This window comes from Cynoglossus semilaevis, chromosome 12, assembly GCF_000523025.1.
Source record: "Cynoglossus semilaevis isolate Cse_v1.0 chromosome 12, Cse_v1.0, whole genome shotgun sequence".
NCBI lineage: Eukaryota > Metazoa > Chordata > Actinopteri > Pleuronectiformes > Cynoglossidae > Cynoglossus > Cynoglossus semilaevis.
The window spans coordinates 11,875,128-11,899,331 of NC_024318.1; the positions used below are offsets into that span (position 1 = coordinate 11,875,128).

General features: G+C 39.7%; 2 protein-coding genes and 1 long non-coding RNA gene across 5 annotated transcripts in view; 1 reads left to right on the forward strand and 2 right to left on the reverse strand.

Moving 5' to 3' along the window:
- Positions 1-4,090, reverse strand: part of LOC103387524 (gamma-aminobutyric acid receptor subunit pi) — a 55,259-nt gene extending 51,169 nt beyond the window's left edge. For all 3 annotated transcript variants that reach the window (XR_003051317.1, XM_008322206.3, XM_008322207.3), the window contains exon 1: positions 3,957-4,090. The gene's annotated coding sequence lies outside the window, so the exon portion shown is untranslated. The remainder of the gene's footprint in view (positions 1-3,956) is intronic.
- LOC103387531 (cilia- and flagella-associated protein 46) lies at positions 3,636-24,204 on the forward strand. Its single transcript, XM_025060874.1, has 41 exons — positions 3,636-3,899; positions 3,974-4,095; positions 4,560-4,691; positions 4,847-4,911; positions 5,434-5,598; positions 5,940-6,063; positions 6,253-6,347; positions 6,733-6,858; positions 7,051-7,150; positions 7,516-7,614; positions 7,955-8,145; positions 8,415-8,640; positions 9,138-9,246; positions 10,848-10,971; positions 11,403-11,551; positions 11,663-11,775; positions 12,319-12,431; positions 12,633-12,845; positions 13,185-13,386; positions 14,782-14,928; positions 15,629-15,733; positions 17,057-17,238; positions 17,423-17,554; positions 17,633-17,792; positions 18,464-18,533; positions 18,731-18,866; positions 18,969-19,152; positions 19,430-19,583; positions 19,862-20,082; positions 20,179-20,304; positions 20,389-20,550; positions 20,647-20,795; positions 21,056-21,154; positions 21,243-21,303; positions 21,380-21,517; positions 21,694-21,894; positions 22,022-22,128; positions 22,386-22,568; positions 22,705-22,843; positions 23,582-23,773; positions 24,066-24,204. Exons 1-41 carry the CDS (start codon positions 3,851-3,853, stop codon positions 24,093-24,095), a joined length of 5,595 nt encoding a protein of 1,864 aa, XP_024916642.1. The 5' UTR covers positions 3,636-3,850; the 3' UTR covers positions 24,096-24,204.
- LOC112487841 (uncharacterized) lies at positions 22,363-24,117 on the reverse strand. Its single transcript, XR_003051319.1, has 3 exons — positions 24,008-24,117; positions 23,569-23,763; positions 22,363-22,517 (listed from the first exon to the last, which is right to left on the reverse strand). It is a non-coding gene; the product is annotated as an uncharacterized LOC112487841 (long non-coding RNA).

Genomic DNA, 24,204 nt, shown 5'->3' on the forward strand with positions numbered 1-24,204 from the left:
CAGAGATTGTGTTGAGCAAAAGTAATGTTGAAGAATCATGCAAAGAGCCTGTGAATATTTTATTGACTGCCATGACAGCATCTGTCAGCGAAGTGTTCTCCGCTGACAAAAAAACTGCTACGGAGTGTGTATAACTGCATACAAATACTCTATGAAGTAATTCATATGACTAATCACCCGTGTCTAACGTTCCTGTGGGAAGATTAACGCAACTGTAGAGGTTTGTTTGCTGCAAGTGAGGACGCAAACAAATAACATACTGTGAATATAGAATTAAGTCATCAAAAATCCACACACTAAAATTGAATTGATTTATATTTTTTAGGTGCAACAACTTTGAATTACTAATGAAAAAATGATTATATGGAATACTAGCATTACAATAGACTACAGAAGCTGGTGTTCCGGGAGAAACCCTCTCCACACAGGAAGATAACTCAGTGTAGTAAGGCCATCTGTCTGAACCAATGACCTCGCTGTTGTTGTGAAGTGCACAACTGTGACGCCACGCTTACCAGTGACTGGGTGTCCCCAAGGCAGCAAATGTAGCGTTTTATATGCATCTAAAAATAAAACAGAAACAGAAACCAGCGTATCTGGAGCTGATGTAACCGCTGTTACTGACTCTCTGGTTTCATGTGTGCTACATGCCCAAATGCTGCATTATTTACACCAATTCAGGAAGTAGTACATAATTTATTTCACCCGTGGAAATGGAACATCTGAAGAATCCGCTGCAGGTCCCAAAACATGTCCCAGTAGGAGAAAGCTAATGCAAAGAAGTTCGATTTCCCACACATTGATTTAATATAAATGATGGCCGTGGATGAGCACAACTTAAAGCAAATATTCATTCTCATAAGAATATTTGTATTCAAATATTATCTGACTGGCTTATGATACAGTGGTAAAACAAAGCATTGCTGTATAAATATGTAAAATATATATATATTATATTATAGTGGGATATTTAGATGAAGTCATCCTTGCATATTTCTGATTATGTTTTGTAAACGCTGAATGAAGATCAGATAAACTGCTCCTGCTCTGTGTTCTCCACCGACGATGAGGAGATTGTGTTATAGTTATACCCCGTGGACTGAGTGTCAGTGCAAAATTGCCAATTTCACGGACACTTCCCTTCTGATTTTTACAATAGGCCATGACTCAACTCGCCCATTTCAGCAAAACAATAATGATGTGTCAACAAAAGCTGAATGGAACTAAAAGAGACTTTAATATCTGAATTGTCTAAGATCTATATTTTAAAAAGGAATATGAGAAAATGATTAATACTTAACTTAACTTAAGAACTTAACTTAAGAACTTCAGGTCATGAAGTAACGATGAGCTTCAACCGTATGGTTGTTCAGCGTGAATAATCAGAATTATGCATTTGGTTTCTGTTTCATCAACATCACTGTTTCAAAACGATCATTGAGGATCAAGTAGACTATTTATAGCATATATTTTAAGAAAAAAAAAATATATAGACTTATTGCCAAAATGAAGTTGAGGACAAGTACTGAAAATGTTTAGTAGTAGTAGTTGTTGTAGAAGTAGTAGGTATAGTAGTAGTAGTAGTAGTATTAGCAAAAAGGGAAGGTGCAGTAAAAGGAAAAGAAGAAGAAATAGAAGGAGAATAAGATAACAAGATATAAAATAAATTTTCATGCTAATGTTGCTAGTAATTTGGCAAAGCTACAATCCATTAAACAGGTAAGCAGGTTTATAGGAAACAACTTCCTGTGGGAAATAATTTTATAATGCATATTTCATGCCTTTCCAATGGTGATTTTTGTTGTGTGTGTATTGTAAGATAAATCCCACAATGCACGGCTTAGCAGAAGTGCCCGGGGTGCAGGTGAGAAACTACTTTGAAATTCTGTCAGGTATTCAGTCAATTAATCCTAAACTAAAAACCACCGGTGGAAAATAAGCAGAGCTGTGGTTTGCTTTGCCTGACAGTTTGTCCCTTCCTGTCATGTCAGCAGCTGGGTTTGGTTTGACTGAATACATTATCTCTGCAGCGTGAATGGTGCTGATTCTCAGTGATACTCACTGGGAGTTTAAGAAGCTTTGGAGTCACAGGTTTGAAGGGCTGCTGTTTCACTGCCTCTGAGGCTGTGTGTGAGCGGAGGAGGAGACCAGGTTTAGCTGTAGTTGTAGGGACAACTTCTGTCGAAATACTTTCTGTCCTCCACTGAGAGATTGAGTTTGGAGTTAGGATTAGGATTAAGGCACGGTCTAGGTGAGGATTAAGGATTAAGACCAGGTATACTTTGGAATGATCAAATTTGTGGTTAAAGTGTTAGGGTCATTTGTCCTTTGTGCGCTGTTCCTTTTCTTAGGATTTAATTTCTAAAGACAAATATGCTCGGAAGATTAACACTGAGAATCAGAAAACTGGGATTTGTTTCTCTTGTACACACAGATATTTGCATAATTTGTAAAATTTATATCCATACAAGAAAAACTGTACTAAAAAAAACTGCATAATTTCTTATGCATATAAATAATAAATACATTTTATAGTGTTAGTATAAACATCATTATAATCCATATACACAGTGCTGTACATACTATATATTTATATGTATGTAAATATGTAAATATATGTACGTGGGTATGTAGAAAGAGAGAGGGAGAGAGAGAGAAGAGTATTTCAGTGAAGAAAATTACAGAAAATTCAAAGTATTATCACACCTGGTGTTTACAGGCAAAAATGTCAAGAACACATTACGACCATTTGTAAAGAGAAGTCAAGGACAAAACAGTCAACGTTTCTCTGAAATTCATTTTTCAATAAAAAAGTAGATTTCATGGAGGGATTTTTTAGGTTTCTGAAAGCTGTAGGAAAAGCAAGTCTGAACCTGATTCATCACCAGTGACAGAAAGAAAAGATAAGAACCAGTAATGACCTGTTTCAGCATATATACAGCTTCAAAAGAAGCCCTGGAAAGATTCACCAAGGGCCTGGCTCAGAACCTGGCAGCTGAGAAGGAAACCTGAAAGACGTCTTACAGAGCACGGCTAAGAGTACTGGAGGTGATTCAGAGGAGACGCAGCCAAGAAATCAGACTTCAGGAAAACAACAGGTTTCAAAGGGATTGTGTTCTTTGGTTCAACGACCTTTCCTTCTCTACCGCAGGAAAACACTTTGGTTTGGAGTTAAAGTTATTCTGGGATTGTAACAAATATTCCTCAGTATTAAAGTTTACTTTCTTTACGTATCATATTAGAATATCATGAATATGAGTCTTATATATATACATATATATACATTTTTTTGGGTAAGCTGAATAATTAAAAAATGGTTTATATTTCCTTATTTCATTAATCATTTAAAATAAATTGAATTTACTTGTGCGTTTAGGAGAATTCACCAATCAGGTCACTGAATTGAAATATATCACCTAGGAACATTCACTGATGACAAGCTGAACTTTCAGGTCAGTTCTTTACAAGAGGACTAGACAGTGTTGGTATCTCCCAAAAAGACACTTTTCTTACTAATTAATCAGAATCATAACCAAAAAAAATGAAACTATGAAATGACACCATTAATATATTCATATTTTTTTCAAACACACATATTGTAGTGGTATTACTTCTACAGAACAGCAGCTAAAACCTCCTGCAGCAAACAGAACTTGCAAACTTAGTTAGTCCAATGCGCTTTCCGTAGTCCAAAAGTCTGTTTATGGTTGCTTAGCAACGCTCCCTAACAACGCAGCACACACCGCAGACTGATGTAAACACAGCAGATGGAATACTTTCCAAGTCCGACATTATAATTGATAATATTTTACATTTAGATATCTGAGCGTAGACGAGTGTTGTACAGGACATGGAGACTGACGTTCGGTGTTTTCTAACCCAGGCTACAGAGCAACAAGGTGCAGTAGTTCCTGGTACAATCAGAGTTTTGTATAATGTTCAAAGATAATCCTTACCTGTTGTTTTCTGACAGACTGCACGGCTCTACAGTCCGCCTACCGTTTAATCAGAGGTGGGAAGGCAGCGGGACACAGCGGACGAACACCACGCGTTTCCCCACGACTGTACGTCCTGTGTGCGGAAACAGCCCTGCAGGTGAAAACCATCGTCTAATCAAAGCCCTGCTCCTTGCCCGTGTCCCCGTTTTACTTCAAGGACCTTTATAATGTTAGACTTTTAGTTTACGTCTCTTTTTGTCAGTCTGTGCTACGTTTGGTGTCCACTTTTAGTGAATTTAAAATAAATAAACAAAAAAATAAAATTATTTTATTATTTAAGTGTAAAACGTAAGACTCAGACTACTTTATTTTTTGGGTTTTATTTTTACATTTAACTGGAAAACACTGTTGTTGCAACAATTTTCCAAGTTTAAAAAAATATATATCTATATATATATCTAATATATTTTAGATATATATATACTAAAACTATAGGCAAAATGTTTAAAGTATATATAGTGTCTGTGTCTATCTACTTTAAACATTTTGCCTGTATTTTTGGTTGTTTTCCTGTTCACACTGTTAAAGTCCAACTCTGAGTCCCTTGTTTTGCATTTTCAGCTGCATTGTTTGGAGATAAGCGAGGAGTGCCTACAGATGTACTTTGGAAACAATCCTCAAAAAGATCAATTTTTGTGTCGAGCTTATCTCTGCCACGGTCAGCTGATGACTCTGTCCGCTGCTGGGACGGTGGTGAGCTGAACAGGAAGTTCTTCCTCAAGGGGAGGGAAACTTGTTTACGTGTTTACAGTCTTATATATGTGTGTATATGTTGGTATAAATATATATATAAGTGTACTTAAATATGTATTATGTGTGTTTTTATGTGCATTTTTTGTCTCCTTTAGGGTGACTTCCCACAGGCTGTGGAATATTTTCTTAAAGCAATTGCCATTTCAAAGCAGGAGCCAAAGTAAGCAACCGTTTGGATGTGCAGCGTACTTAAATAAAATTGTCGCAGATAATTTGATTCATTTTTCAATAAAATGCTCAGTGTGCTGCACCAACATCTGTGAGATTTATTATATGTTTTTTTTTTTCAGAGATAGTGTGTTGTTTGCCCTAAAATTCTTTGATAATGAACTCATTACCTGTCAATATTATGGCTGATGAAAACTCCAAATTATCACCAAAGGGAATACACATCTAATGCAGTACAGCGCTGACCGGTGTACAGCACATTCTCTGGTGGATAAATTAGCTGCACTCACATAACATGTGTACGGAGTTTCTTTAAAGAGTTCTTTGAATTCATAAACATCAGCTATTTTCCTCAGAGGAGCTAATCTGGGGATTTCTCCGGTGGATTACTTGACTATGGTTAATCTCCACACATGAATTATTCAGAGGAGGCTTCCATACAGAGGAGACTCTTGGTCAGACAGAGATGATGTGGCTGTGGTGTGTTCGACATATCAATGTTTCTATCTTTCAGATTCCACTTCATGGTGTTCAACGCCTCAGTGTTGTACTTCCAGACGGTGCGTCCACTCCTGCAGCCAGGGCGCTGCGCCCACCTGGTCCCTTCCCTCACGCAGGTGGTGCAAAGTCTGGAGGAAGTTGCAGACCAGGACCACAGCTGGAGGGCGGAGCTCATGATGCAAGTGACCCCCACAATGCTCATATTTCCCTTTCATGAAAAAAGCGCACCACCGATTCCATCCGGGCTCACGCTGTGTTCATAGAGTTAATTAACGTCAGGTGAATTTATGACCACAGCTTTATGGCACTTCAGTTACTTTACTCAGCCACGAGGGTCAAACATATGTTTGTTTTCAAAGTCTTTTATCATGAACTCTGAAGCTGACATCTTAAAAGCCAATTTTCTTTGTTTCTTTGTTTGTCTCCATGTATATGAGGATGCACAGGTGGTTCCATGGTGTAGCGGTTAGCACACCTGCCTTACACATCTGTGGTATATTCTACTTTGTTTCCGTTTAGGCACCTGATCAGATGTGTTGTGGACTCTGGAAATATTAAGGATGCTAAGGATGTTGGGAAGGTTACAGAAGAATTTGTCAAGTGTCACACTCCACACTTACACCCAAGACTCTTCTCATTACTGGTAAAAGGGAATTTCATGAGAAACAAAATATAACACAATATTTTGTCATTTAACACAATATTTTCGTACATTTTCTATCTGTCGAATGAAGTATTGCTACTATAAATGTACTTGTCTCTGACAAGACTATTTATTTTAAAATACATGGTGTTGTGATAATAATTCACTGTTGCCCTGCTCTCATCGTAGGTGCAGCACAATCTGACAGACCAAGATGTTATTAGTGAAATAACCAGGCAGAACCAGAACCTAGAAGTCACATACAAAATACAGGAATTCAAAAAGTAAGTGAGATTTCTATTTTCTATACATTCACATGAACTACTTTAAAGGAAACAAGCTCCTAATCTTTCAAACAGTAAATCCTTGGTTTATTAGCCTGTGTTGACTGCAGAGACTCACACTGTAAATTTTCCCATTGTGGGACCAAAAAGACACTCAATTATTATTATTGTTATTACAACATTTGCCCTGACCTCCCATCATTATTTGAAGGTTTATATCACAAGGAGCATTCATCATAAAAACTATGTAAAATCAATGAGCGGACTAACAGCAGACGACCTGAGGAAAAAAAATCTAGGAGGGATTCTTTGACCCTCGTTATCCCTTTGTTTTGTGTTCAAATTGACACCACTGACATCACTCACCCACTTCTCGGTTTTACAGCAGATTGGAAGAAATGAATAAGGGAGAGATGAAGACGCTGGATCTGGCCAAGCTTGAAGAAATATTCCATCTTTTGGTGGACACCACAGGAAACCACAGCCCACCCCCCCTCCAACCGGCTGATAGGTCTGTCACCAGCTGTGTCTTAATAAAATTATCATCTACCACAAAAGCTTACCCCTCATTGGTTCCCGACCTCCTTATTAATCTCTTAACACCATTCAAACTCACCAGTATCCAAAGGGTACAGAAGACATCTCGGATTACTGAGCAGAAGGCTTGGACTGGGCTGTGATGTTTGTTATCTGTGATTTGCAGGGTGGCTCTTCTCTTGGAGTTAGCTCTGCTGGCCTTAGAAGCGAAGCATCAGAAAGTAGCTGTCGACTGTTTGAAGGAGCTCAAGTCCAGCAGAGCGGCCGTGAGTGTCCGATTCTCTCCGAAAACCCCGGCCACTGCTTGACGGTGCTATTGTACATACAGCGAGGAAGTGCAGATTCACCCATTAAACCTCTCCCATTAATATCCTCCTAAGCAGAAGCCTGACAATAGGCTGGGTTAATTAGCCGGACTGGTGTCTGTGAGCTATAAGGCTCCATGGTTTTCACACCAGCAATATGCTGTATATGATTTTCCACATTTCCTCTCCTGCAAAGCTATGTTAAAATAAAATGCCACAGCTTTTAAACACAACTTCCCTCAGTACTTGTACAGGAGCGATGTCAACATTTCCACATACAATCACTCTATAACCTGATGATAAAATCTGCCTTTTTTTCTTTCTAGAATTTTGGACAACGCATTCTGATGAAATGTGTCAACAGCCAAATCAACATGCTAAAAAAGGGAGCGAAGATGAATGACTACTCCAGAGCCAGCGTGGAGGTGCTTGATCATACATGAGCTGTCGGCCAAGTGTGCCTGCCAAACGGCTGCAACGCAGGCCGTCGACGCAGCGGCAGCAGCTTTGATTAATCGTTCAGTAATATTTCTAAAATCACGTTCTTTGTCGAAGAGCAGGAACGTTTCTGTTCTTCAGATGCAGGCCATTTATCTCTTTTAGTCTTCATCCTATTAGTTCTCTTTCTACCTCTGACATGAAAAAAAAACTGCAGTATCATTCTGAAAAACACTTAGACCTTATAAACAGAATGCCCGATGTGTACAAGTATTGCGTTGTTATTGCAGTATCCGAGATTCAAACTGTGTTGTTTATACTCCACAGGCTCGTCTGAAAGAGATAGGCAAACTGGATCAGTGGCTGCAGAGTGCGATGAGAGAGGGCGACCCTCAGGCGGTGCAGGCGGTGTGTGCCACACAGTGGAGACTTTGTCTGCCTCTCCTGCAGCACAACCTGAGGAAACGCATCAGGACGCCTATGCTCAGAGTCATCCAAGGACTGGAAGACATCCACAGGTTTTCTCCTGTTACAAAACGTTCCTTACGGCTTGGTTTTACGATTTTTTGTTTGCAGAGTTTTAAACTAATGATATAGTTTTTGGTAATCTAGAAGTTCAATCTAGATGTCAATAAATTAGAATTTAAATACAAGATCTAAATATATATTATATTTATTATAATGGTTATTAGTGAGCTGTTAACTGTAGGCAGACGTTTGTCTGATGATCGTCAGCTTCCTTTTCGCTGCTGCGTTGACTGTGGTGTTATCATTTCATCATTTACAGTTTGTTCCTGGAGATGCGCTGTCAAATCCACTCAGAGATGGCTTTAATTGAAGAGGAGGAGGGGCGCCTGGAGGCATCTCTGACCCACCTTCAAAAAGCCATCAAGTTAGATACCGGCTCACAACGTGAACGTCTGTCACGGGCTTTACATCTCCTGCAGCTCAGAGGAACCCTCAATCAAAACCCCTCCTGCAACACAGATAAAGCTGCAGTGCTGCTGCAACAGGTCCTCAGTATTTGAACTGCATGTCATTTCCAGAACACTCTGTCAAAATGTGAGCTTGTTTTCATGTCAGATTCTACATAACGAGGAATAAAGGTCACTCAAAGGTTTAGTTGTTGAGGCGTTTTCCGGTCCTGAACCAGGGATTTCTAACCTGTTCTAACCACTGTTCCAAGGCAGATTCGTTTTCCATGAGGGATCACCAAGTGTACCCTGGGAATAGTTGTTTTAAATTAAAAATAAATATATAATTTGATTGACAGTTACACCTGTTTAGCCCCAAAGTACACAGTGTGCCTTCTAAGGTGATAAATGTCACATTCATAAATCCACCTTAACAACAGCAGCATTAACAGAGATAACGAGTCCATAATTAACAGCTCCAATTGGGCCATGACTGAGGGTCACTTCAGTTTCCCTCTGCTCATCTTACATCATTACTTCTCCCTGCTACACAGTCAAATGCTGAGCAGACATTTTCATTAACTTCTTCTCTTCAGGTCAAAGACCTGCAGTCTAACGATGAGACAGAGATCCGTCCCGCCCTGGTGACTGTCGGACTCCTTTTGGCCCCGGATGATTTCCAGATTGTACTTGATGGAGACCAAAGTAAGACATTGTTTTGAACACGTGCCTGTTTTTTTTTAAATTGTCTTTTAAATTATTCCTTGTCATGATAATGTTGAGGTCATTTCTCTGACCTAAACATCACAGAAAGGTAGAGACAGCCTTTAAAAAAGCCCACGCCTTTTTAATGAATCTGATGAAGGAGATCCCGTTGGCAAATCACTGACACATTTATTCAACTAATGCAGAGCAGCAGGCAGATTAGATCGACAGATCAGGGAAGTGAATGTTTGGATATTTAATCCTAGGTGATTTAGATGACCTTTGTTCCCAAAAGGCACCTGGAAATCAATGCTTTGCACAAAGTAAGTAGTCAGCATCAGTTCCACTAATGCAGACAGCACACAGATACTAAGACATGTTACCTAAAGTCTTCTGTAACACTTACGGTTGTTTTCACTTCTGGACCCTGAGCTTCTCAGTGGCCATGAATACATGGCCATCACTCAAGTGTTGTCTGAGATTTCCCAGAGACTCACAGTGTGTGTGACAGTGGAGCTCCATCAACACTGTGCAGTGGATCAATGAGCACAAGGGCTAGAGCTCAGGGAGACGCTTTGATCTGAGACTCATTCTTTAGTCCTTGGTCTCCAGCATTAAATGAACAGTCAGCTCTTCTAATGACCCGGGATAGAACTGGCCTCTGACAGCTGGTCAGGCGAGGGTTAAAAGCTCTCCTCCCTGAGGGTTTTTATATGAATCTAAATAAAAACCCTCCATAAGAATAATTTGTCTATTCCTTCTTACCTCCAATATGTTCTGCTGAATTAGTCCTTTAAAAGTATCTAAAATCTGACAATATATTTCTCTTTAAATGTATATATAAAACACAGCATTACTGACAAATATGTGCAGGTCCATTATACTGAAAATTTATATGATAAAAACATTATGAAACTCGTGTTTTTATTGTTTTCCTAAAAAGTCCATGGACAGAATCACAGTGCGGCTCAGCATTGTCTTTCATCTGCCTTGCATCAGCCAAAGGTGCGACACCGTTCAATATAAAAGGAGCTGCGACACACCCCAACCATTGATGTGTTCATCCTTTATACCAGGGGTCTCAGACTCAGTTGAACTCGGGGCCAATACTGCAGTGGTCATTTCATTGAACAGTCACAGGCTATAACATTCAATATTCACTACAGTAAAGGTACACGTGTTAGAGATATTTTAGGACATAAAGTTTTTTGTTTAATATAAGTACTATAAAATATTGTACTGAAAACAGCAAGCAATTTTCTTCATTTTTAAATAACCAAGTCTTACATTTTCATTAATAACTGAATTAAAAAATAATATTGAATTACTATTGACATGTAGGTTTGCAGGCCAAAATGATGCCCCCGGACCAGGGGTTTGAGCAGGTTACTGATTTATATACTGACTTATACTTTATACTTATACTTTATATACTGACTTCTGAAAACATAAAGTTGTTACTTTCATGTTTTTATTATATTTTTTTTAAACATTTTTTACGAATCACTTTTGAATTTGTTTATGTACAAATTGTGTTATGTAATGAAATTGTATATCATTTAGATGACAGTGTAACCTGTAAAGGTTTTCTTTGTCTACAGGCAGTTTTGGATCTGGACCAGAGATGGATCGTCGCTCTGCTAATGTTCGGCATCACTTCCAGTCTTTACAGATTTTAAATGGTCATCTGTCCAGACAGGCCAGTGACACTGATCACATGGAAAAGTATGTTTCCAATTTTATTCCATGTTGAAAATATATTCACTGTATATAATCCATATCATTAACCACCTTCATATACAGGGCTGAAGAACCTCTGAATCATTTTTTGCTTATACTGAGCATGTAATAATAATGAATGTTTGACGTACTGGTCTTCTCTGCAGTTTGACTACTTTCTGTTTTAATCCCATTACTAAGTTCCCCCAAATTTCTGTATCATTAATGTAAAAAAAAAAAAAGTTGAGCACATCCTGAAACAGAAGGCTGAGATAAACTGAGTAATGAGGCAAAGTTTTGCGTTTTCATGACTCTGCAGTTTTGTGCTCATCTGCTTCCCTGACCTCTCGCTATAAAAATGTAATTTTATATATATATTTCCACTATTATTTGTATTACGACTTCTCATTATTCCCACCATTTCTTGGCTGTGGAAGGATAAAGTCGTGGGCGACTCTGGTGAAGACAGCCCGGAAACATGAGGTTTGGGATGTGTGTCGAGCTGCTTGTAGATTCTGTTTGCTTTACGATGATGGGAGGTGGCAGATGTCCCGGGCTGAAGGCGAGAACATTTCTAAAACTGATGGTAATATAAACTCAACTATTTGTTGTCTGAATTAATTTGTATGGCCGCTGTGTTAATAATGAAAACGGGAGGCTTAAGGACTCACGCTGCAAATCTGTCGATTTCTCCCAGACTGCAGCTGCTCACAGGACGAAGGCTGTGGAAAATGTCCTGGCTGTTTACCAGAAAACATCTGGAGGAAGTGTCTGCGCCTGTTGGCTGAAATCTACTTCATCAGTGCTGAGGTGTGTCTTACTGAGTTATCCAACAGGGAACATTAGATTTCATATTACAGACTTACACATTCACAGGCTACAGTGGAAGTTTACTTCACCGTTCGTGTGCCCGAGGTTATTTCTTTCAGTAATTAAATTGAAATTATTATACGGAGAGTGAGGGGGGAAGAAAAAAATCCAATTAAAATGCTAAACCTTTCCAGAACATAGAGACGTTATTTCAAAGAAACAATCCGTCACACATGCAGAGTGGTCGGACACATTCAGATCAGACACATTCAGCATTCATAACCATTACTGTTATGCAAACATGAATCAATAATTCAGCAGGCACAGACTACAACACAACAACAACAACAACAACAACAACAACAGTCCCGTGTTGGAAACTTATATTTGTAGCCGTGTTACGATGACAGTTCAGTCAAACTAATCCCTCACTTTTGACTGACTTGGGGAAGAACTACATTCTAGTAATCTAAACTCATGGAGTCTGATTAAATATAGTATGAAGCATAATATTGTATTGACAAATATACTTTGTGGTGCTAGGCTACCATCCAGCAGCTGTTTAAAGAAGGAGTTCAGCTGAACAGACCTGCCATCCCACCACGGACGATGAAAGGTCAAGAGTGTGACGAGGACCCACAGTGGGTCACATACAGGTACAGAGACAATACACACACACACGCACACACACACAAATCTACATTTAGATATACATGTTATATTTATTTATATATATTTACATATATGTATATATATTTGTGTGTATATACTGTATATACATGTATATATGTACATATATATATATGCACTGCTGTCTTTTGTATCTGTTCTTTTTTATATATATATATTTCATCCAGAGACTGGATTCAGGATTTGTCGGCCTACGTCACCTCCAGCTTCCTGCGGGCAGCCCAGCTTGGATTACAGATCAAGGAGCAGTGGCTGGTTGAAAACGCAGCCATTTACATGTGGAACTACAGTCGACACTCACTAGTGGCTGAGGATTTCCGACTCCTGCTTCCCTCATTTCAGTGTCTGGTGAAGATGCTGCGAGAGCTGCAGAACCCTGGGTACTGTCTGATCCACCTTTTTGTCGTCAGGAAGAAAGTTTTGATTGTTCACTCTCCTGTGACAACAACCTTGATTTGTTGTACTACTTACTTTATTTTTAAATTACTGTCTGGACTTTAAATCTCCAGGCACTTTCCCAAGCAATTTACAAAGTAGTAGTCTCTCCTCAGACATGCTCTTTCTATTGCCAAATAGAAAACAAATAGAAGCTGAATTTATCAATAAATTAATACTGTGCAGACCTTTCTGTTGGGGTCAAAAAACAAATTGACCCTTTTGCTTTCAAAAAAAAACTTTAACCCTTTGAAAAGTACAACTTTATTTCCTGCTTTATCCAGCAATCGCACCGTAGTCGTGCTGCTGTGCAACGCTGTGGCCAGGGGATTGATCCAGCCTGTGTGTGGAGCAGAAACTATTGAGCCGACCTTGACAGCAGAGAAGGGCAAGAACAGAGCTGAGAGGCCGACGGGAAAGACTGGGACTTCTCACGGGGTCTCCTCGGACGCTGCGGCTCCGCAGGACGTCCAAAAGGCGCTGGAGGTGGGACTGAGACCGTTCAAATATTTTCATTACTGTTCATGAACATCATTACTACGTAATGTGCATTTCTTTGACAACGTACTGTCAATCATCTGACCTGCCAGGTGTGTCAATCAGAGCCGTCCATCACCGTACAACTCACTGACTGCAGACTTCATTCTAAAGTTATTGGCTTGTCACTTTTTATCCAGCATCTCCATGCTTCATTCTGACTGCTGCTGTTAAAATATGGTGAATGTTTGACGGTCCCTTACCACTAAAAACAAATCAGCTATTCACACTGTTACAATCTTATAATTAATTCTGCAGAATCCCTACATGGGTTGATAATAAATTTCAACTTTTAAACCTTTAATTTAATTTTTCCTCTTACCATAAAACCCTGCTCTCACACCACTGGATGGACCCAACAACAGCTGGACGCCTCTAATCTGCTCATTAAAATACTTTGATTCAAAGTAACCGAGTGTCAACCTCAAATAAAAGCTCTGCATCAGTGAATTATTCACTCAATCTCTGACTTTCCTTTTCGATGACTCCATTAAAACCACCTCCTCCTCTGACCATGTTTAAAATGCACCGCTGTGAAATAGGGGTCAAACACTGGAGTGGTATTAGATTTGACGTGTCTTTGTGTTTCACTGTCATGTCCTCATGTGACAGGCTGACCAAAGGCCTCTGGCTGCAGTTGTTCCAGGGTCTTGACTTACAGTAGTCTCCATCACTGTTTTACATGTAAGAATAAAAGCCTTCAATTACCTCTGTACTTTAATATTTAACTCATGACAAAAAGAGACAAATGCACAAATTTAAAGTACAGCACAGCTTCTTTCTATTTCAATAATGTAACAATGTTAAATGTCATTATCTTTATCTGATTCACCTTCTTAGATTCGGTCACTTTTATTAATTTTAGAACATAGCCTAGATATGACCCTAGATGTGGGACAAAGGGTGTTGTCAAAGAGGACATGGAGATGTTGGTGTAAAAATTAGTGGAGGCGAGATGACCTGCGGTGACGACCCCTGAACAGAATATGGGTCTAAGCAGCAAATGTACCAACATTGATGTGTACTGTTGATTTTTAATGCCGTCGCTGCAAATTCACCTCCAGAGGGTGCATTCCGGTTTCATTGATAAAATTCTGGATTGGCTGACCACAGAGCAGATTTCCACTCCATTTGGTCCATGTCTATTGAGCGCTGACTCAGAGAAGTTAGTGCTGTGGCTTAAAGTGGCTTTAAACTGGGCATAAAGCACCAGGTCATTTACTGTATGTGCTGCAATTTTTGCTGCAGGCATTTTTTCACAGGTTTCTCCCATTTTTCTACATTTTTTTAAGATCTATAAGATACTGTTCCAGTCTGACCCCTGTTATTTTATCAACTTCTCAGCTGTGTGAATACGCCCTTCATATATCCAAGAGCAACAGCCCCGGAGAGATGGTTCCTATCGCAGCCAAGAAGCAGGTGTTGGCCACATGGGTGCAGATAAAGATGCTGCTGCAACAACAGATCCACACAAATGATGTCAAAGATGAGGTATTTTTCCCAGTGTTTCTTTTTCTTTTTACTACTCACTGAGTAGTCATTGAGAGGGTTTAAATCCTATATGACTCTTTCAAAACAAATATATTAATATATATTAATAATATATTAATATTTAATGTCAGGCCATGGTCAATTTACAATTTTAATTCATAAGCATGCTGTGTTTATGATGTAATAGAACTCTTGTTGCTCTAGGTGTTACTTTCACATCAGTCTCATGACAGTATTTCAACCGCCGGCCTGTGATCCCCCCATGATAAATTCCCTGACTCTGCTGAGAGGAAGCACTTACACAATTTGTCAGTTAAATGTACTGTTTGATTAGTTGCCATAATCCCAATGACTATTAGTCAGCCATGAATTTCCTGCCCTACATTAGTCGCTCAGCCTAATGAGCTTTGAGTCACGACTAAATGAGGTTTGTTTTTGTTTTGTTTTTCGCTGCGCAGATTGAGAAATGCAGCTGCTACTGTATAGACTAGATGTGGCCATAAATAAATCATCCGCTGCTAGCTCCGCAATATTTGGGACACGTATCAAACAACAGGTCCATGTTTAATTTATTAAAAAGTACTAATATGCATGAACACATTTTCCATAATTAAAGTTAAGGGAGTTCATAATTGAACACAGCTGAATGGTGCAGCGCGCTGAAATGTTCACTATCCATTATTCCCTCTCCCGTTTGCAGAACGAGGACATGTCAGCGCTGATGCACGTACTGGTTGGAGTGGAGATGCTCCAGTGCAATAAGAACCCCAGGCGTATGGAGTTCACTGTCCCCAGTCTCTGCACAGTATGTGTTTCTCTGCTTCTGCTTTCTTCCTGTGGCTGATGACCACAGGCTAACTGCAGACGCTCAGCTGACTCGTTAGCCTGCGCAGCCTGTTTGAATCTCATCATGTGTCCACGTCAGCTGCATTCCCCCTCCTTTTCCTTTCCATTATGTTTCTACCCTCGGGGACACATCCCACCTGCTCTTTGAAATAATTCAAAAGTCCATTCATTAATTAAGTTTAATGAGTTTACTCCAACAGGTGACGAGCAATGTTTCCAAATTAAATAAAAATCCAGAATGGACACACCGCTCCCACCACACAGCTGTACAGTCCGATGGATTTTTTCAGTAAATCAATAAATTATCAATAGTCACTGCAGACTGTATGACTGCAGTGACTGTGAGAATCAGCAGTCCCCTGTAGAACAGCGGTCTATCACCTAAGACAGGGGTGTCAAACTCAATTTCACAGTGAGCCAAAATTAAAAACTGGGACAAATTCATTATTTGAAAATGTTCATGTTTTCCCTTCTCTCCACATATTTAATGTTTAATTTTTTCATGTGGAAACAAATGTAAACATTCAATCTGGAACAACCAAAACTTAATATTATAAACACATGAGAAATTCAATTTGAAATAATACACCATAATCAGTAGTATTCATTTCTTATATCTCACTATCTGTAGCCCTTTTAATGTATTTTTTACAGGCCAACAACAAAATAACCCAAACGTACTATAATACAGCAAATACACCGTTAATACTACAAATCCAGCCATGTATGCAGCGGCTATATACTGTCAGGTCAGCTCTAATACACATTTGATATGATCTTCCAGGCCAAGTATAATTACACCAGGGCCCAGATTTGGCCCACGGGCCTGAGTTTGACACCTGTGACCTCAGAGGTCCACTAAGGTACTGCAGATGGTTCGTGAAATACTTGATGTATTATGTTTTTTTTTATTTATATATTACCCAAAAAGACACTCAGTTAAAGGCTTCTGGTCACTTCATTTGACTGATTTTTTTAATTTCACAATTTTAAAGGACACTTTTGAACAAGTCTTACTTCTGAGGACTGAGGTTTTTTTTTTATTTATATATTACCCAAAAAGACACTCAGTTAAAGGCTTCTGGTCACTTCATTTGACTGACCCATTTTTTTAAATTTCACAATTTTAAAGGACACTTTTGAACAAGTCTTACTTCAAATCTTTTAACTGAGGACCCTCTCCTCTCCTCTTTTCCCACACCTTCATTTTACATGTTGCTGCTCTCTCATGCCTTCCCTCGGTCCTAAATCGATTTCCTTCGTCTCCCCTCTTCAACTCAAGCTTGTGACCACGGCATCACAAGTGAACTGGACAGACTCTGTGACAGAGTTGCAGGTGTGGTGCCAGCTGGCTGCCTTCTGTCTCTCTGCCCAGGACCACAGTCTGGTCTTACGCTGCACAGAGAAGGCTCTGCATCTGGGAGAAGCAGCAGCAAAGAGTACTGACACCACACTGTGTCTGTTGTAAGTTGAATTAAATGAAGACACCTTGTTTAAACATTGTTGAATTTTACTGAGGAAATGTAGGAAGAGGACAAGTGCGTATGTCGGTGTGAAGGTAAAGCAAAGAGGCTGACATCTAGTGCTTTTTTATAATATTGCAGTTGTGAGTTAAGAGTTAAACGTAACTGAACTGCTGTCATCATAGCAACGACCTTAAGGCGGTGAATGAGATGCTGAGCTCCGTTTCCTCTATGAGGGGTTTAGGCCTGGCCCATGTGTCCAGTGGTGACGTGGACATTTACAGGGAAGCTCTGGAGATGTTTTCATCCAGTGTCAGGTACTGTTCACAAATTCACATCTTTTATTGTCCTTAAAAAAATATATAGCTTCTACTAATTAATGCTCCTCTTCACAGCTATGCAGAAAAGGCTGATAATGTAAAAATGTGCATCACGGCTGCCAAACACTACTGGAACACCTGTCTGCCTTTGGCTCGGAATCCTGGGGAAAGATCAAAAGTCCGAGATCATCTGGAGAAAATCCTCGGTGCTCTGTCACACACCGGTGCCAAACATGTGAGGGCACCACTCCTTTCACATTAAAATATGTATACATAACTGCACATGCAGTGTATATATGTGCATGTATATATACTGTATGTAAAGTAGGCAAGACTAGATCTTACTGACAATCCTGAAGGAACCATAGATTGGAGGTTTTACCAAATGTTTTTCTACGTAAGAATCAGTTTCATCGAGTTGCTGTCAAACTGTATTAAATGTATTCATATTCATAGTATTTATATTTGAAGTGTGCTGTTGCTGTTTATCGACGGGAGGATCGATTGCCTTTCTTGTTAAGAATGCCTCGGGGCAGATATACTCTGCACTCTACTGTGTGAAAATGCAACCGCAGCATTTTTAAACACCACAGGGGAAACCAGATGGATTTATACAAAAACAAAGAATTAAAAAAATAATAACAAACTCAACAGTCTGTGTGATGGGACTCTCAGTGCACTACAGATGAAGTTAAAAGTTTTTGTTCTATAAACATTGCTGCCCTGATGACCTTCCCTTAGCAAATAACAGTGGATGTAGAGTCAGGTCATAACCTGACCTACAGGTCAAACAATAATATACAGTGGATAAACAAGCGATTAGTGCATCAACTAATGTCCAATTAAGTGTTTGTTTTTAAGCTGAACTAGAGCTTTAAATGGTTGTTTTTTTATCCTTTATTCCAGAAAAAGGTCCAAACAAAAGGCTTCCTGACGCTGAGAGCGATACATACTGAGAATAAACAGGAAGCAACAGGTGAGGTGAAAATATGCATTTACATAATGGACAATGACAGATTGTATCTATTTAATATATTTTTATTGCGTTCTGTGCAAAGCATGGAACTCTAGAAGTATTTCTGATTCATTGAATTTAGATTTTAATTGGACCAAAATACTTGTCTGTACCATGTAAATGTGACCTTTTTGTCTGTGTTTGCATTGCGTACCAAGATGAGGAGGAGCTCAGTGTACGGGCAGCCATTTATAGAATGTTGCTGTGTATCCATGTGGATAAAACTGATCGGAAAAGTGCTCTGCAGTTGTTGGACAGAGCAGGTCGTGAGTTGAATTCCTCTTCACATACGCTGTAAGCAAAATAATTGATTTAAGTGAAATTATTTAATTGAATTATTGAAATGGAGACATATAAACTTGATATGTAATTTTCCCTCTGTGTGTGTGTCATTAGTGATCAGCTGAAACTTTCTATCAGACTGAAAGCTCGACTAGGAGAAAGTGTACAGGCGGACATGCAGAAACTTCAGAAATATGGAGAGCAGTGCAGTTCATTCATGTGGCGTCAGGTGGCGTTGTACGCAAAAAGCACAGCCCAGCAGCTCTATTGCTACCACCAGTCCGTCACATCTCTGCAGGTAACAACATCTTTCGTTAAATGTTTAGATGAAATATGTTGAAATCTCAAGGGTAAGGAACTTTCGGTAAATGTACATCATGTACATGTTTCTATTATCACATGCTGAGTAAAGAAAGAACATAAGTGTTGACCTCCATCTTGTGGCGCCACTGTGTTATTACATTCTTTTATTTATTTATTTAAATGGTCCACAAATGCTGTGACACCTTCTAAAAATGAAACTAGATCATGTTTTTTTTTTTCTGGCTTATGCAAATATTTAATTTGTGATGCAGAGCCCAGAGACTCAGTGGCAGAAGGCCAACGTTCTCCTAGAGTTTGGCGAGTGGCTGTACCGTCACAACTTTTCCAAATCAAGTGCCCAACAACAGGTTCAGTGGGCGATAGACATCGTGCTACAGCAGGAGCCTGAGACGAGAGAAGCTGCAGGTACGACTGACTGAGTCCTCAAGAACGTACAGGTCTGGAGCACAGTTACATTTGAATCATCAAGTGTTGTTTTTTCCAATTTCCAATTCTTTTTTGATACCCTGCGCATACTGTATATTTTATTACAACAAAAGTAATGAAACATAATTGTAATTTAGTCATTATGAAACTTGGGCCTGTTTAGTTGAATACAACAAGGATATACACATAGGAATTGAAGAAAGATACATTAAGAGAATGTACATTTCTAAAACATACGTTTCATCTTTCTTGTCTAGAGGAGGAATCTGAAAAGATGGGTTCAAGTGCGGTGGAACATCAGTGTCTGTTCGGAGTCCAGGGGTCGATGAAGCAGAATCTTTTCAGTGTGAAGCATGTGCAACATCTGGACTTTTTAGTTCAGGCACACACTGTGCTTGCTGTGATGGCAGACAGAGCGTCACCAGAGCACCAGCTTTACCTGCTCACAGCCGCCACATTTGTCCTTCAAATATGGCAGGTCAGTGATGCAGCAAACATTTTGAGTTTTGTAAAAGGGAGGTTTGAATTAAATGATAGTGGTAAATTTGAGCCACTGCATTGTGTTCTGACACAGGTGTCTATAGATGCAAGTTTTGGACTCTACAGTGAAATGTCAAGGAGTCGTCTGCTCAAACCTCCGCTCTCTGCTGGATCCAAGAAGGGAAAAGACAAGACTAAGAACAGGAAAGACGCAAAAGTAGTAAGTCTGGAAAATGTTCCATTTTAAAAGGCATTTGAATTCAAACACTGACTGGTCAGATGTTATCAACTCTGTCCTCACCAGACAACGCCTGCAGAAGAACGGCCTAAAACTGACACCCTGGACTGGGTGTTTCCCACCTGCACAAAGGACTGGGCTTGTTTCACCTGTCCTGACTGGGCCAGAGAACTGATCCGAACCAGCAGTGACTCCCAGTGCATCAATAAACACACCATCAACACACAGGTGACCCCTCCCTAACGTTCAAACACATCATCAAATATATAGTTTTCATTGGTAGAATTTTCTTTCATTTCTCCTGTGTTTCCTGTTTGACTGTAGCACCAGAGTATATTTTATCTAAATTTGCTGGAAAAGGAGCTGCACTCACTCTCACTGTATCACCTCACCCTACCCACAATGCATCTGGCTGAAACCATTGCACACGATTTGCTGGACAAGAGGAGCCTGGCTGATTTCTACAGACTAAAGTAAACACATCAGGAAGACATGTCAAATGGTTTCCCAGACAGAGATGTTCATTTTTTGTAATTGCACGAGTTTGAAAGATAAAGTTACTAACAACAAACTGAATTGCCAAACATACTGTCAGCCATTTTCTTTTTCAGAGCACACACATTACTGTACAACAGAAATTTACTACAGAAACTGACCAGTTGCTGACATATAAACTCATCTGTTCTTATGTTTACCTTCGTACTTTACTGTTCTGTTCATTCGTCCTATTTAGAATCCTGGGGACATGCTCACAGTTGGGTTTGGAGACATCGTCCCCATATCACAAGACACTCCTCAGTTTGTGCAGAAACCAGGAACCAGAACTAATGCAGTATGTCTCTGTGTTCATGACAGATATCAAAATATATGCAGTTCTAGAAATCGTTTGCTTTCAACCAATAAGTAAATCATTTCCACAGGTGCCACAAAGTCATTGCTCTGTCACAGGAGGGCAGACTTCTCAACAAACCTTATAATGAGGTCTGTATAAAGTGCACGCAGTAAAACAGTTCAGTTAACTCAGTTCTTTTGTAATCATTTCTTTTCCTATATTTAGAAAGCCGAGCAGTTTGACCACATTGAACCCTGGCAACAGAATATTCACATCTGGTTGGACAAAGCTGAGCTCTGTCTCAGTATGGGGCTGTACCAAGCTGCCCGGCAGCTCATGGCAGACGCTCACACAGTGGCAAAGGTGCGTGTTACAGTGTGATGGTACAACAGAATGTCGCAACATGAGATTGAATTATCTCCTGCCAAATGGTCCCTGCTAATCTGACAAGGACTTTCTGTTAGATATATAATAGAAAGCTGTTGTAAATCTACCAGTAATTCTCCACCAAAAAATGTTTTCTTCTTCTTCCTCTTTAGAAACTTGCAGTTCCAAAAGCAATGGCTAAAAGTTTGCTCAGTTTTGCTGATTTAGCCTGTAAGGAGCAGAACCATGCTGAGGCTCTGATCCTGCTTGAAAAAGCCCAAACCTTTGGCGGTGATGAACAGTTCTGGTATCACTTCAGTCTCACTAAGGTCAGAGCTGTAGTAGGCCAGAAAGACGAAGATGCACAAAACAGGGTATGGAGCCTTTACTTCCTTTTTTAAAGGGCAGTTTACTTGTATTTTAGTGAAGTCTTTTAAATTGATTTGGTCCCCCCCCCCCCCCCCCCCCCCCCCCCCGCCCCACCCCCCCCCCCCTCCACAGGCTGATCACATAATAAAACAAGGCTGCGAGGCTCTAAAGCTGGTGATGGAGCAGCAGGAAAACAGAGCCCCAGAGCTCACGTCCATGATCACATTATTAAAACTCAGGTGATTGTGTATCTGTGTGTGTGTCTGTGCGTGTGTGTTGAATCCATGGTACAATATAGTCATTTTTAATGCTAGAAGGGCTAGCTCCACCTAGCCTTTTTGATGAAACACCACATACTATGGCAGAAACACGCTAACCTAGCCTGTCAGTGTGCTAGTCTTATTGAACTCTGTTGAGAATAACTGCACATGGAAAGAAAACTAGCTGAAGTAAATGTTTAAATAACCTGAATGTAACCCATTTTCCTCTGCTGCAGAGGAGCTGTTGAATGTCTCTGTGTCATTGGTGAGGCTCAACCTGGAGAGACCGTCTCCCCCCAGACCGTCCAGAGGCTCATGGTTCTTTATAATACACTCAGAGATTGTGGCCGTACTTTCACTGAACTCTGCTACAAACAAAAGGCAGTAGAAGCACACGAGAAGTCAACACAGTGTGTAAGGTTAGTCGACCAGAAATGATACCATGGCCATCAGCAAGTACAAATTATGTTTCATAAATAAAATGCATTTCTTCAGGCATTTCTTGGTGTAAATTTAAAATTAATTTCCTGTTATGATCTCTCCCGCTTTTACCAGAATGTTGGTAAAATGTTTAGTTGATGAAAAAAAGAAGAAGCTCCTCCTGCTCGATGGCCTCTCCCAGATGCAGCAGGCTGTTACACTGCAGGAGCAGGTGGCGCTGAATGCTCAGAGCCTGGCCATTCAACAGGAGGAGGTAAATGGAGTCTGTTGAAGTGTCTAGTTTTCCATCTTTCAATATGGGGCAAAGTATTACATAGTTCTCATAATGATTTCAACATTTAGTCTGACTAAGCCCCTTCCTGGAGCCCCTGTTGACACGTCGGCTCCTTAAGTCTAATTCAAAATAAATACTTCAGGTTTAATTCTAATTTAGAGACCTTTGTTTGTTTGTTTTTATTTGCAATTAAACTCAGCATTTTCTGTTCTATTAAAATGACACTGGACTCAAACAGATGAGGTTACGTAGATGTCACAGAGGAAGACTAATGTATTTATTTACTTAATTATGAAGTCACGTACAAAGGTTTAATTCATTTTTACTGAATATTGATGTTTGAAATCACCTGAACTGGCTAGACTATTACAGTGCAATGCCAGCAGGTGGTGCTGCTACCTTAGTAATGTCGGGTATTCTGGCTGCACCTTAAACAGAATCTTAAACCTCGGTTGGCTTCATGTATCGAGATGTATCAGGATAATACAGTTTTAACTTATAACAATAAGGGCCTAAATATTTCATCACAAACACCTGCAGAAAACTGCATTATATCAAACTTGTGAGACCATTTGATGCATTTTCATTAATACTGGATTTCAAATGTATATGACACATTATTTAAAACACTATAGTTTTATAAAATGATTCACTTCATGATGCAAGAATCTACATCAACAACAGTTGTAAATATCTTCCTTTACCTTTTCGTGCCAGACCTGTGGAATGTCAGCTTTGCACAGGCTGCAGCACTTGCGGCTGACCCTGGCCGAGTTGAGTCTGACTGTGCTGGAGGAACACTGTTCTGAGGTGAAGAGCCAAGCGCTGTCCCGTGAGAGTAAGACCTCCGCAGAGCTGGCACTGGAGGAGTTTACACGTTCCACACCTGAGCCAGGCTCCTTAGAACAGGTGAGAGTGCACTTGCTGTATGAGTTTGGTCAAATCTCTAGTTATGGTTTTTCAACATAGTACTATCATATTCATCTCATACAGTAAGGAAATACACATATATTATTGCATGTAATATGATTGTATTACTGTACCCAGATAAAAGATTCAAAATGATCTTATTAGCTGCTAATAATTACAGTATTTCATGGATATATATATATACATTTACATACAGTATATGTTTATACATACATATGCAGGATTAGTTTTAATGGCCAGTCTTCAAAGACGACTGGTTGTTTGTCTTAAGGTGTGGACCTATGATGGACAGCTGAACTGAGCTCCACAGTAATGCACCTTTGACCCCTGGCCGCTCCTGCAACCCCGAATAGGATTAAGCCTGAGGAAAAGCACAGATGAAAAAAGGAAAATTTTACTTCTAACTCTGC